General features: G+C 32.9%; 1 protein-coding gene across 13 annotated transcripts; it reads right to left on the bottom strand.

Moving 5' to 3' along the window:
* Positions 1–2147: 2147 nt before the first annotated feature.
* LOC107632864 (vacuolar protein-sorting-associated protein 33 homolog) lies at positions 2148–12438 on the bottom strand. 13 transcript variants are annotated; one of them, XR_015907304.1, is made up of 26 exons: positions 12159–12407; positions 10839–11363; positions 10148–10298; positions 9003–9185; positions 8895–8934; positions 8692–8772; positions 8308–8502; positions 8116–8226; positions 7885–7950; positions 7586–7693; positions 7370–7414; positions 7232–7288; positions 6768–6862; positions 6536–6587; positions 6275–6331; positions 5891–5953; positions 5697–5803; positions 5400–5522; positions 5149–5230; positions 4957–5027; positions 4098–4178; positions 3629–3686; positions 3375–3436; positions 2890–2983; positions 2453–2551; positions 2148–2366 (listed from the first exon to the last, which is right to left on the bottom strand). XR_015907304.1 is itself a non-coding variant. In XM_088508609.1 (26 exons), the coding sequence occupies exons 4-26, from the start codon at positions 9053–9055 to the stop codon at positions 2359–2361; spliced, it is 1794 nt and encodes a 597-aa protein (XP_088364735.1). In that variant the 5' UTR covers positions 9056–9185; positions 10148–10298; positions 10839–11363; positions 12159–12407; the 3' UTR covers positions 2148–2358. The 13 variants fall into 13 exon arrangements, 11 of the variants coding, with proteins under 11 accessions (XP_088364735.1, XP_088364736.1, XP_088364731.1 ...); XM_088508609.1 differs by having other exon boundaries at positions 2453–2537; XM_088508610.1 differs by lacking the exon at positions 10839–11363 and having other exon boundaries at positions 2453–2537; positions 12159–12438.
* Positions 12439–14636: the final 2198 nt, after the last annotated feature.

Below are 14636 nucleotides of genomic sequence, written 5' to 3'. Positions count from 1 at the left end.
AAATCAATTTAATCATTCCTAATAAGTTAATCTCTAAGAGCTCAAACTAATAAAATAAACCATAATTTATCCATAATAAAAATTTCTTAAATTAAGTTATATATTACTTCTATTACTAAATCTTAATTTCAAATTATATGAAATAACAATTATAAAATTACACAAGAGTATTAATTAACATAACTCCAAATATTAATAAAACTAATTTAATTACCCTTAATTAATTAATTTATAAGATAAGATATCAAATTAATAAAATAAATCGTAACTTTTTCATGATAAAAGTTACTTAAATTAAATCATACAATCCTTCCTTATTTTTCAATTACTAAAATTATACAAAATATTCCAATATAATAAAATTACTTAAGAATATTAATTGATTCAAAATAAAGTTATCTCCGAATCTATTTAATTATTTCTAATAAAATAATTTCTAAAATTATAAAGTTTTAAACTTAATAAAATAAAATCACAATTTATTTATGATTATATTTTCAAAAATGTGGGATGTTACATTCTATCCAACTTACAAAAATTTTTGCCCTCGAAAATTGATATAAGTTGAAGAAAAGATTTATATTCACATCCCTTTTTGAATATTTTAAAGGTTCCAAGAAAATCATATCACATAAACATAGAAGAAAATATATTAGATGATGCAAAAGTTGATAAAAGTAATTTGATGCAAACCAAATTTCAAAATCTAAAATTAAATAGGCACAATGTTCGTTTAGAACTCTTAATAAAGCATGATCACTTCCTCTTATTGCCTCAAAACTCCACAACTCCTTATAACTTCATAGATTGACCATATTCACTTTCCGTACACACAAATCGTGTCCCTAAGAACTAGCGCATATAAGGAATACGAAACATGAGAAGAGAAAGACAAACGGCACGAAAGGTTTATGCGAGAAATTGGAAGAATACTCAAGTTCACAGTTGGACAAAGGTGGTATTTCGCAAGGATTTGAAGGAATACGTGAGATTACCAAACAACAAGAATATATATATATATATATATATGCAACAAAATGTAGCATAAAGCGGGTTAATTCAAAGATTAGGAAGAAATTTTGAATCAAACAGTTTCAATATGAACATCATTAGGAAAAATAGTACAACAATTTAGAACAACTTCAATTTGAAATAGAGGGAATTAGTTTATTTTTCTCAAAAAAAAATTTTTAAATCCAACATTTTCCAAAAGTACTAAACTATTGTGTAGAAGCATATTAGAAGTCTTACAGCGGATTGAAGGGGATCAGAATGTGCAAAGTTTTTAGCTTAATGACAATGTAACTTCATTATTTAGCTTATAGATGTTTAGATGATATTGTATTGTAAACCATGTCCACCTGGTATAATGGTGTATTATTCTCCATTGTTTTTCCTTCACTTTGATTTCTGTTGCATTGCTGATAGAGTTGAGCATGCAAAATGTGCAGGAACTTTGTATTATGTTGTGGTCGTACTTTTCTAGTTTTCTGTAAAGAGAAATGTTGTAAAATTAGCTATAAAAGATGTTATGTGACGATTGTACAAGATTTCTAAATTCAAAATCACGTTTATATCTATTAAATGATGATTCTTGAATATTTGTAAATTACTGTATTCGACTATTTGTTTAAAAATGACCAACTAGAAACATATAAGAAAAATAATAAATAAATTTGATAATGATTAAAATTACATGAGTGGATCTAATTATTCGGAATAAATAGTTATTTTAAAATACCAGTTTTTTATTTTCTGTACTTTTTGGTTCTTTAGACAAATATTTTGACAAGCGAGTACAACATATATCATTATGAATGTTTAAACTAAGATGTTTACTATAAAGATATACCATGACACTTTCACGTTGTAGGTACCACAATAGCGTGGCAAATGATGGAACGAAATTGATTAAACATCACGAAGGGAGTGTTTTGGAAATGTTAAATGATAACCTAGAAAGCAGAAAGTGTAACTGCAAGTAAAGCCAGCCACCAAGGGTGGACTCCAATTCATTAACGAACTTCGGATTAAAATCTTGTAATCATTGCTAATGGTAGGGTCTCTTTTTTTAACTTTTTTGAATACAAATTAAGGTTCCTTCTCAAATGTAGTTAAATTAACAATTCATCACACTTTACTATCTCTAGAAATCTTAAGCCATGGAAGAGGCACCAAGATTCTATTAAAGAACCAGATAAGAGTAGGCAAATATACGATAGTAGAACTAAATAAAAACAACTCTCATATTCCAGGCCTCACTTATTTTACAACATCAATAAACATTGGTTAAGCATCACTCTAGAAGAACTCGATTAGGCTGCATATAGCTTTCATTTGGCATCATCAAACATAATCTCACCCCCCTAAGCCGGGAAAGACAATTTAGTTTATAAAAAATAAAAGGTAAAAAAATGAAAAAAAAAAAAAAGAACTGCAATGATTGATCAACCTAGCTTCTCCATAAATGTCTCAACCAAGGTTTGTCCATTGACTATTTTTGTCGTTGCAATGATTAAATCATATGCCATGCCTTCCTGCAAAATCAACACTATAAATTTGATTTAGGAACCAAATAGAAGTGTTGGATGCGACGATTTATGTATCTCTACCTAATAGTTTAACCTTTTGAAACAAGCGATTTCATGACAAGAAGAGATTCACACCTAATGTGACACACTATACACCATTCTAGAAAGATAATGCCTCTAGTACACATCATCAAAAAGATAAGACATGATAAGCCACAAATTTACTAAGCAAATACGTCCATTCACCTGCTACATTATGGATCAATAGCCAAATTTACAAAACCAGGATCTAAATAGTAGGAAGAATGTATTGGTTAACATGTTAAAAGCAATTGGAAAAAAGAAACGATTGCCACACCTGAGAACAGAGAAACCGAAGAGCAGAAATCTCTGCAAAGGTAACACCTCCAACAAAGACAACAAGCACCAGGGCACGCCTCCCATCAGGTACTCTGAAATATGTAACGGGTCAGAAGGGAAAAAAAACGTTATCAAAGAAGTTATAAAACTTCTTCCTTTAAGACTAAAATCTTTTGCAATTTCTGAAACTCCTATTTCAAATGTGAACCACCAAGTTCCAACTGCTATCTCTTTCAGTAAACTAAAAACAAAGGAAATGGCAGAAAAGCGATTGAATTCTTTCTTGCATTTAGGGTTTATTTTCCCAGGTAGTAAAGCTCACCTCTGCTGCTAAGTGATACCCTTAACAAATAATAAATTGTGGATGAATAAAAGATAGGATCCATCTGAACCTTATTAGTTATATTATTATTGCTAAATGTTTTAGCAGTGTCAAATCAATGCACAAGCATTGCATTTATGGAGATTGATGTAAACCCATACTTGGCTATGCCGGTTGAAACCCCTGATAAAGAGTCAAATGATGGGCTATTTGAGAATGCACCCTGTAAAAGCAACCAAGCAAGCCAAACTTTAAGTATAAATAGAAAGAGAGGTTAAGGTAAGTGGAGTATACAAGTGATGTGACTAATATGAACAGGATAAGTGAAATATTGCTGGAACAGTTATAAGATTTTCAGCTGGCCAATTATAGCATGCACCGATATTATGATTTAGAAAAGTTAATAAGTACTAACCCTCTTTGTTTCCAGGTGAGGTCCAGGTAGCAGCTTCAAAATTTCTTCAACAGGACGCCTGAGAGACCAATTATCACATTTAATATTGCATGAGTTGCTTTAAAACTAAGCTCACAATCAAATTATCTTTTTGAATAAATGTATTGTGTTTAAATGAAAATCTGGAACTAAAGGCTAAGATAATTTGATTAGCATGGAAATTGCTATTTATAATAATACAATATAGTCTTCCAATTTGAAATAAGCTAAGAAACTGAACAATATTGGAACTCAACAGAGAGCACAACTATAAAGTAGTATGTACTAATAATAACAATAACATCATTGGAACCTTGCTTATAAATGAAACTTGCAGCTCTATAAACTTTTGTCTTTAAATTTTATATATGATCATGTTAGATAAATAATTAATTTCCATGCTCAATAATAGCTATGAAGAGGGCCTTTAGTATTGAAATTTCAAACTTACCATCCAGATCGAATGGCATGCTGGATCAAACGAATGCTAAATGGTGCATATCCAGAGAAGACATAAGAGATATCATTGGGGCTGTAACGGGAGGGAAATCACTTAAAAATTAGTAGGGATACAAGAGTGCAACAAGTAGATAATTGCAAAACAGCATTTTATTAATAAAGTAATGATGATGTAAATGAATCCCATGAAAGATTTTGCAAGAAATACCATGTACTATATACACTAAGACAAATTGAAACATTAACACCATCAGTAATTGCTACTGAGAAGTGAATATAACAGAGGAATACTTGTGGTGCAGCCACAAAAGATGAGCAATTAAAAATAAGTAGTAATAAATAAATAAATAATAATTAAATTAAAAAAAGAGCACGTACTCTGGAAACATCAATGTTGCAACAATTAACCTTTAATGAAGTGATAGTGAGATGCTTATTTCTGTATTTATTACCATTTCATAATGTCTAACAACCGCCCTACCCCAAATCCCACCGCGAAAAGAAATTATTTTAGTTGTGTTGTATACATACTCATTAACACATTTCTAAAGAAGAATCCATAACTTTCTAATCTGTGGCTGTATAACTTAAACAAAAGAGATTAATTTTGAAATACTATTGGTGTCAAATGTTTTGCATTGCCAATCAAAACCACATCTCATTATATGCATGACTTGAGGGGTAGTTATTGTAAAGTCAAAACAACTTGCAAGACAATTACTTCTGGGACAATTGTTGCAAGAGTCAAAATGCTTCTAGCACTTTTACACTAACATGCATCAACCTCCTAATCAAAATTGGAAAAACACAATAAAGGTGTCCAAGCATCACATTATCTAGAAGAAAATTACTTGGCTGTATCAGTGTCTTCAACCACAAGCTGCAGAGCACGTTTTATGGTAAGCCAGTTGCTCCTTGACTCCTAAGAGGATCAAATGCAAAATAAGCATTAGTTAAAAATATGTCCACAAATATAATAAAAAAAAATTAAAAAAACCCAGAGACCCATTTGAGCTTGCAAGTAAACAACTAGTTCATGATACCTGCTTTTTAAAGAGCCCAGCTTTCTCTAAATTATTTAGGGTTGTTATGTGCTCAAATCCATAGCTATGTAGTAGTTCTCTCCTAAAAATGGAAGTTACAAACATATGGGACAACAATGAGTACCACAAAATAAGATTTCTTGGTATAATGCAGACAAGCAAGAATGGAGAAATATTACAAGTAACCTAGTTTCTATAGAGTAAGAAAAGGAAAGTAAAAGAAGAAAAGATCCATGGTCATTCAAGCTTGCCTTAAGTAGTCAAAATGCTTCTTTGGCAACCCAGAATTAGTAACGGAAAATAGGATTAGAAGGCGCAGGACCGTCGTCAAAGGCTCCTGCTTGTGGATCAACTCTTCAATATAGTCAAAGCATCTGCATAAATTAGCAACTAAAGTTTCACATCTTAAAAACATAAGCTATGTACAAGCAGAAATCTCTAAAGCACAATGCATCACCAGTTAGCAAACTCCAAACATTGACCAGATTAATTGACAATAAAATGCCATCCAAATACTTTAAGGACGTCTGCATGCAACATCAACTCACATGTCATAACTCTGAGACTCAACAATTGTATGTTCCATATCAAGCTGCCCCAGAAATGAAGGCTTTGATGTGAATGTTGTCAGATGCTGAGCAAGATTTATGTGTCTCTGGAAAAATAATTTCAAGCATATTATGTTTTGATAACTCTAAGAATCTAGTTAATGAAGTCAATGTCAAAATGAACAAGTTCTTACAGTGATTTCTGGCAATGAGTTCAGCTTTTTCACGAAGTCCTTCAACTCGGAAACTGATTGTGACTGGATATTATGGAAAGCAATATATTAGAATGCCTTTGGCGATCCATCTTAATATAAATAGTTAAAAAAACATGTTTAGGCTTCTCAAAGTTTAAATACTTGAACATATGCAGTTAACTATTTTATTATTCTTAGGTTGCAATAATGAGCATGCATACAACTGGGACAGCTTGAAGGATTTGATCTCCAAGGTAAAGTATGCAATAGGATTCCAGTCGATTCGATAAATAATTTCACATAAAAATTTGGTTTTGAAACAGTTTTTGTTTTCTTGCAAAATTAATTGGAAAAGCAGCATCCAAGTATAGGACATCAACTTACAGTAGTCGTCATCTCAGTGTAGTCTTGCTTCATGGATGTAGCTTTTTGACGCAAAATCTGCAATACTGCAGACATCAACTAAGAAACTAGAACTACAAGGGAACCATAGATGGTCTATCTAAATAACCTTTTCACTCCTCTGTGTGTGTGTGTGTGTGTGTGTGTGTGTGTGTGTGTGAGTGAGAGAGAGAGAGAGAGAGAGAGAGAGAGAGAGAGAGTGAGAGAGAGAGAGAAATTAGTCAAGATAAATATAAAATCAACCTGGACAACAACTTCAAAGTTGAGATCCCGTATCTCCTTGAAGAGCTTGTCACTAACACAGGACAGGAAAGCAAATTTTAAGATATATAAAGAGCAAATCGTAAATAAAAGATAACAGGTATGATGCAAGTAAAGCATCTCAAACCTCATAGATAAGAGAGTTAACATCCATCAACATTGCATCATTAATAGAAGGTAGAAACTAAAAGAGGAAGTCAGAAAAGTAACCTACGTTGAATTAAGTGGAACTTTAGTTTTTTTCCCCTCTTGCTGAAGTCCCATAATAGACGCATCAAGCTCTACAGAACCATTCTTGATATTCAAAAACTGCAGTATACAAATGCAATAAGATAGAAAAAAGGTAAAGCCACATTTCAACTCTTTCCATATGCTGAAATTATATATTTCTGAAAACAAAATCATGGCACCAGAATAAGCCATGAAGGCTACATAACGCTCCAAAACTACTTATCCAAATAACTAAAGCAGGTATTGGAAAGTTTTGGTATTCATACTTACAATATTAAAATTCAGAAAGAAATGAAGGGAAGGAATATACTAAGCAGACCAAACTTGATTAGGAGATATTCTCATATTCTTAGGAGAAAAGACCGATCATCAAATAACAAGCAATAAAATATACTATGCAATATGTATCCTTTCATAAATATGTAGGCTGCTTCTGCATTAACTTGCCTCATCAAGTAATCCTTCATATGTTAATTGAGAACACAAAGGAGTAACCATATCCACCTGCATTCATTGTGCACCCAATTTCAGTGATAAGTTTTGAGGATGTCAATTGTATCCAGTAAATGGAACGGAAGGACATACCTCTCTATCTAAAAGGATTAGCGTGTTTATCTCTGGCATAACCATCTATATACAAATATCAAACAATCAGAGGACTGTACGGCGTATTTAAATAAGCTTTGAAAACTCTCACTGTGTGTATGAGTTTTATTCTTTATGGGGTATCTTTTGGCTGTTTTACTGTTGCCAGTTATCTTGAAGAAAGAAAGGGAAAAAAACAGAGTAGAGCATGATTACGTCAGATGAGTTGACTGGTTCCTCAGCCTGCATTCGGTTAAGGATGTCTGCAACACGCACAGATGCTTTTCCTTTTGCCCTCAGATTTGGTATCACTCCAAAAGAGAACTGCAAAATAAAATAATAAAACACAACAACGAAACAATTTTAAGAAAGAGGACAAGCAGATCGATGATATTATATCAAAAAGGGAATTCTATTTGTATTTGATTATCTCCTATCAGTTTGATGATAATTGTTCTGAGTCCAAAACTTCCCTGCTAACAAATTTGACAACATTATGTATTCAAAACTACAACCTCAAGTTTGTGAATTGCTTTTGCGATATGCCAAAGCGAGCTTGTATCACCATCAACTTGGCACTCCTACCATAGATGAGAAGGCAAACAAGGATAAGTAATTGTTCAAAGCAAATATTAAATGGAAGACAATTTCAAAGATGATAAATTATAACTCATAGGGACAACAATACCAAATTAACTCAATAAATATATCAGGAAGAGCAGAAATGGTAATATCCAACAACATACTTTGTAAGCAAGGTCAAGCTCAAATGATAGTACATCCTCATCCATTGGTACAATATACAAGGGATACTCCCCGATTGTAACCATGTTATGTAATTTCTCTTCCTCAAGAACCTGTTCACAAGAAAATATAATTATTTTGTATGGTAGGACAAGTATACTAGTACAACATACTCAAGTTAAGGGAAAACACACTTTCTCACAAACAACAGTGCGGCGGGGAACAAAATAAACATGATATTCTCTTTGTAGTCCTTTCGATTCGTCATGGTGAATATTAGAACATATATGTCGCATCAAATTAGGCTGAGATTGCACGAGGTAGACCACTTTGGTGCAGTCAGTTTGAATGTGGTCAGCTGAAAGATGCCGTAATTCAACTCCATGCTCCTATTTCACCAGTTCAACACAACCTCTCAGTATACAATAAAACTATCCAATCATCTAAACAACAAACTACTACTTATAAAAAAATTCCAACTATTTTCCATGGGCAAGAATGATTTTTCTGAAATCTAATACAATAAATATGTTCCGTGTAAAAATTGAATAGAAGCAAAAGACAGAAAATTTGATTACCTTGAGTAATGATGTCTGTATGATGAGAGAGAGAGAGTCCCCTAGCTTCGGATCGATAACCAAACACTTCTTCCCTCGAATCTAAAACAAGAACGACCACAAGCAATTTACAAAGTCAGTTTGATTTTTGAGTGCCATCACAACGAATTGCACTCAAAACCAAAAAAGGACAAACAAATTGGTGGGAATTGAGAAACAATTACGTTCTTGAGGATGTTGATGAGCTCCTTTTGGGATTGTTCCCTGAAATATAACCATATAAATTAAAAATTTAGAATTGTTATCAAATAATACTTTTAAAAGAGGTATACCTGATTGAAATGAGATTGATGGGGGCATTGTCCAGGTTGGGAATCTGAGCCATTGTAATTGAAATGAAATTAGCGGTTCAAAGAGAGTTTCAATCGAAGCGCATCTTACGCTAACGTACACCCGCAGATCAATCACTGATAACGCTACTCAACACTAAGCTACTTTAGCCTGAACTGAGAATCCTGTAATAAAATGTAACAACTTCACCAAAGCTACTTACTTTCGCCAACTCAACCTATAACATGGAGTACAGAAAAAAAAAATTAAAAAAAAATGTATACCCTTCAACTTTAATTTATGTGTTTTTAGACCTGAGTTTTCTGATTTTAACATGGTCCACACCAAGGTTCTGAAAATCGGACCGGTCATCTAACCGTTTTAGTTACTGGTTTACTGGTTTATTGGTTCAACCGGTCTAACCGGCGGTTCAACCGAAAAAACCGTTTTAGAATAGAATACGCGTTATCATTATATTATAAACTAACAACATTCTAATAAATCATTAGAAAATAAACTATAAAACTCAAGCAATAAGTCATTTAGATATTTAATTGTATGTACCGTAAGAAATCGAAAAAAAGTTTATACTTTATACACATACCAAATCATGTGTTTATCATATTCACAAAAATGTCTGATTCAACCAAACAAATATCTCAAAAATGAACACAAAATGAATCATAATGAAACTGAATAAATGCCCTCTCCCTTAATAACTACCTCAGAAAGTGGCTGATTCCAACAATAAAAAAAAACACGCATAAATATAATGCTCTCGAGTGTTGTTATCACTTGAAACACTTGAAAAGTACCAAATGTATATGTATTACTTAGAAAAACATGCATTATCCAGTAAATTATAACAATGTTTCACTAGCCTTAATTCTATGAAGTTTCTCATGAACTAGATGTTTAGCACATAAAGTAAGATAAGAAATGTGACTACAAGTGCAGAAACAGAATATAACAAGAGGCGGGGTAGATCTTCATAGCTAGGACAGATAATTTCAAAGGCATATAATATATAGGACACACAGTATGAAGACGAATGGGTTTGTCTCCTCTTAGGGCAGCCTTTGGCAAGTTGCACTTTAGAGCATAAAGTACATCATCTAAAAGATAGAAGAACTACTGACATAACTACCTTAAAATAAGTAATTTTGCAGTTGCAATCTTCCCTCTAAATTGTAGGAGCAGCTCCACCATTCCAGCATCAGATACAAGGCATGCCAAGTGAAGCACACTTCATCCAGCAACAAACATTATAAAACAAGCATAAAGTAACCACACTAAACCTGAAATCAATAAAGATAAACAAAAATAAAAAAATTTCAATAATGATTTGATTTCTAATTTTTGCAACAGACCATGAGCAAATATGAACAAAAAAATTAGGAGCCTGGTGAACCAGTAAAACATTATCAGAGCCATTGAGCAATTAGAAAACACTAAAACAGAATAAAAGAGTAAGTATTAGGTGTTCTGGTTGATACAAATGATATAACAGAGTAAGTTTATTTTAATACACGATTTAACAGAGTAACAGAGCAATCAGAAGTTCAAAACCATATACAAATTTGCAAATTTGTAAATTTTCAACCATCAGCAACCAGCAAATTCAAGAGTACAAGACAGATCTATCAACAACAGGAAATTACAATTTACAAAACATTCAGAACCAAACTTCAAACCAAGACCGAAGAAGAAGAATTGAAGAAAAATGGAACAAAAATTGAAGAAGAATACCGAAGAAGAAGACCGAAGAACAACAATTTCGGAACTTCAAACCAAGAAGACCGAGCCCTCAGTGAAGATGAAGAGGAGAAGCCACTAACCTGGGTTCCATGCCGAGAAGCCAGTGAAGATGAAGAGGACATGCCGAGCAACTGGGTTCTGGACACGGGGAAGAGGAAGAAGCAGCGGCGCTGAGGACCTGGGGACGGCGGCGGCGTTGACGACCTGGGACCGGCGGCGGCGAAGAAGGGCTAGGGTTCCCTTTGCTTCAGAGTTCAGAGTTCTCCAATCCAGGGTGTGACTGAGTGACGAATGAATTGGGGGAATAAGGGTTGGTTCACACTTCACGCCTTCACGGATCTGTTTCGTTTTTTTTTTTTTTACAAATAGAAAACGGCGTCGCTTTATTCGAACCGGTCGATTACCGGTCCGGTCCAACCGACCGGTTCTCGGCCGGTTCGACGATTTTTGTACGGTTTTTCTTCTAACGGTTTTGGATAATGGACCGGACCGTTTATAGTGCTAGTTCCCGGTTAAACCGGTTTGACTGGCCGGTCCGGTCCAGTTTTCAGAACATTGTTCACAACAAATTCAAGAAAATTATCAACCATATCTCTGACGTTATCCTGAATGCAATTTTTTTTTAAAAAAAAATAGTAAGTGTTAAAATACCATCATATTCAGTCTTATAATAGACCTTACATTGACATGTACAAACACTCCCCCCAAAAAAAACAACAGAAGCTACCAAACTCATTGGTAGTCTAGAGATGAAGGCCATTCTTTACTAAATGCAGGAAGCAGGATTGAATTAGAAGAACTGTGTGCAACATTAATTTAGATGGCCAAAACTGCCCTGAATTAAACAACGAAAAATTGGAAGATTTGAAAAAGTGTCCAAAATTCCAACTTCTGTAAGTTGTGCTGTGAATTCATTATAACAAATCGTTAATTTCATTGATATCTGCTCTTCTCTTTAATAAAATTCCTTTTCTATCCAAAACGGAAATGTTGCAATCTTATTACAGTAAAGGGACCAGCAGAGAGCAAAATATTGTCATACTTCACTATAAATTCATGAAACCACCAAACAAACAAATAACTTCAGAAAATGAAAAATCAAAATCAAAATCGAACAAATAAAGCAGCAAACAAATTCATGAACAAATAGCCTCAGAATCATGAAGCCAGCAAACAAACAAATAATGAAGCCAGTAAACAAAATCATGAACAGAACATGAAAATCAGAAGGCAGCAAATAAAAAAAACAAAATCAAGCACAAAAAATTAAAATCAGAAGGCAGCAACTAAATCAAAATCGCAGACAAATAAATCATAAAATCAAGCACAGAAAATCAGAAGGAGGCGAGCTCATAAATCAAAATCAGAAGGCAGCAAATAGATCAAGAACAGAATATTACCAAGGAGGAGGCGAGTAACGGCGAGGACGGGGTGTCGGCGACGACCAACGAGTAGGCGAGCTCGGCAACGACCAAGGAGGAGGCGAGCTCGGCAACGACGGTGGTGGTTGCGGTGGTCGCTGCTGTGGCTGCTCGATTGGTGGTGGTGGGCTGGTGGGTATGCGACTGCGAAGAGGGCTGATGGCTGTGTGTGACTGGGTGGTGAACTGTGCTTGGGTGATTTCTGGAGCTTGGTGATTTCTGGAAACTGATTAGGGGATTTAGGGCTTCGTTTCATTTAGGCAATTAGGCGTTTTCTTTTTTTTTTTTTTTTTAAAAAAAGAGGCAAAACGACGCCGTTTAAACATTTCAACTTGCCTTCTAAAAACCGCAAAAAAACCGGACGGTTTTCCCGGTTCATCGGTTAACCGCCGGTTCGACCGGTTTTTTCTCCGATTTTTTCTCAGACGGTTTTTGATCTTATCCAAACCAGATAAATAACCGGTTTCCAGTTTTTCCGGTTGAACCGGTCGGTCCGGTTCGATTTTCAGAACCATGGTTGTGAACAATCATCATGTCAACAGGGAGCAAGAACCAGTATCAATGTTACAGGGAGTTATAAACGTTGATGTTTGAGGTTGTTTATGAACCTCTAATATTAAGTCATGGATAATTTATTATGTGAAATTTTAAATTTTATTAAGTTAGAAATTATTGAATTTATATATTTAAAATTATTTTTAGGTTTTTTAATAATTTTATTTAATATTTTATTAAACCGGTTGAACTTCGGTTGAACCCCGATCGAACCAATAAACTATTAAACCAGTAACCTTATCGGTTTATTAACCGGTCCGATTCTCGCAACCTTGGAATAATGAATTATGCCATCAAAGTCACCCATACATATCATATTGTGTGTGTATCACTGTATATATACTGCCACTGCGGCCGGAAAAGAAGGGGGTTGGGGTGGTTGATCAACACCCTGCATTATCATTATTTTTTTTCTGGTGAACACATCATGTATTATTATTACTAAATTCATCGTGTTTATAATTTTACTAAATTTGTAATTAGATTTTTATATATATATTTTTTTTAATTAAATTTTTATACTGTTTTTAACTTTGTAATTAAATTTTTTTATGTTAAAAATATTAAAATTAACAAAATATTTTTCTCAAAAAATATGTGGTCAAAAATCTAATTAGGTTAATAATTATAGATACTTTCAATTTATGGAAAAATATTTAATAAACTCGAATATATTTTATACTAGAAATGATTTAATTACAAAAAAATAGTATAAAAACTCAATTAAAAAAAAATATAAGAATCTAATTAAAAATTCGATGAAATTATAGGTACTAACAAAATAATTAAACCTTCAATAATTACAAATGTTTGTTCAGATTTTCTTTCGACCATGTGTCTAGATTCAACCATGTTACATATATATTAAAATTAACCATTAGTATAAAATATATGTTAAAATATAAAATATATATTAAAAATAAATTAAATAATACATACATTTATACATAAAAACATCGTGATTAATTTTGATGTAGAAATAATATTTTTGGTCCATATTAAACCGTGACTGTTTTTGTCATGAACGATAGGCCTTGGTGTGAGGACTTCTTGGATTTGTTGTGACATTTGAACCCAAATCAACATTTCGTAGGAAAATTCATGTGCGCAATTGGACCGAAAGGGTTCAAATGGCTAAGCCCAGTCCCATAACCCTCAAACAAACACAAAAACTTCTTTTAGCAAAAGAAGAAGTGAAGCAGAGGAACCGAAAACAAAAGTTTAAAAGTTAATAAGATAGGTCCAAAGTCCAAACATGATGTCTTATATATTTCAGGAATCCAAAAAAGTCTCGTTATTTATTTATTTAGAAAATGACCGGCTCTTTGTTAGCACCGGATTCGATGGTCTAGAACGTATAGATTATTAAATGGTCTTATAATAAAATATATTTTTTAAGTTTTTTAATATCTGCTAAATAGTTCTTATCTAATTTTAATTATAAATTATTCTCTTATATATTATTTAATTATAAAATCTATTTTTTATTTTATAAATTATTATTTTATTATTCATCTATCATGTTTATTAATAATCAAAAACAAAAATAATAACGAATTAGATCTTTAATCGTAATAATCTTTTTGGCAATCTTAATCGATTAAAATTTTATCTTTAATCCGTTACATTCGTCATTCGTATAGGGTTGTGAAAATCGTGTGTCTTAGAAAATCAATTGATTGGAATTCAGGTTTTCACAAAACAATCGATTGAATATTAGACGGTAGTATAGTTTTTCCAAAAATCAATCGATTGTAACTTTTACACAATCGATTGAACGATGCTTAGAATGTGGGTTTTTTCGATTGTTCATTTTATCCAATCGGTTGAATGCTTCAAAGCAATATGAGGTCTCACAATTTAATCGATTGTTTGTGTTACTCAATCGATTTAAGTCTTGAA

Source organism: Arachis ipaensis, chromosome B3 (assembly GCF_059453495.1).
Source record: "Arachis ipaensis isolate K30076 ecotype BB chromosome B3, ASM5945349v1, whole genome shotgun sequence".
NCBI classification, from domain to species: Eukaryota; Viridiplantae; Streptophyta; class Magnoliopsida; order Fabales; family Fabaceae; genus Arachis; species Arachis ipaensis.
The sequence above is the reverse complement of the archived record's forward strand: the minus strand, read 5'-3'. Positions and strand labels throughout refer to the sequence as shown.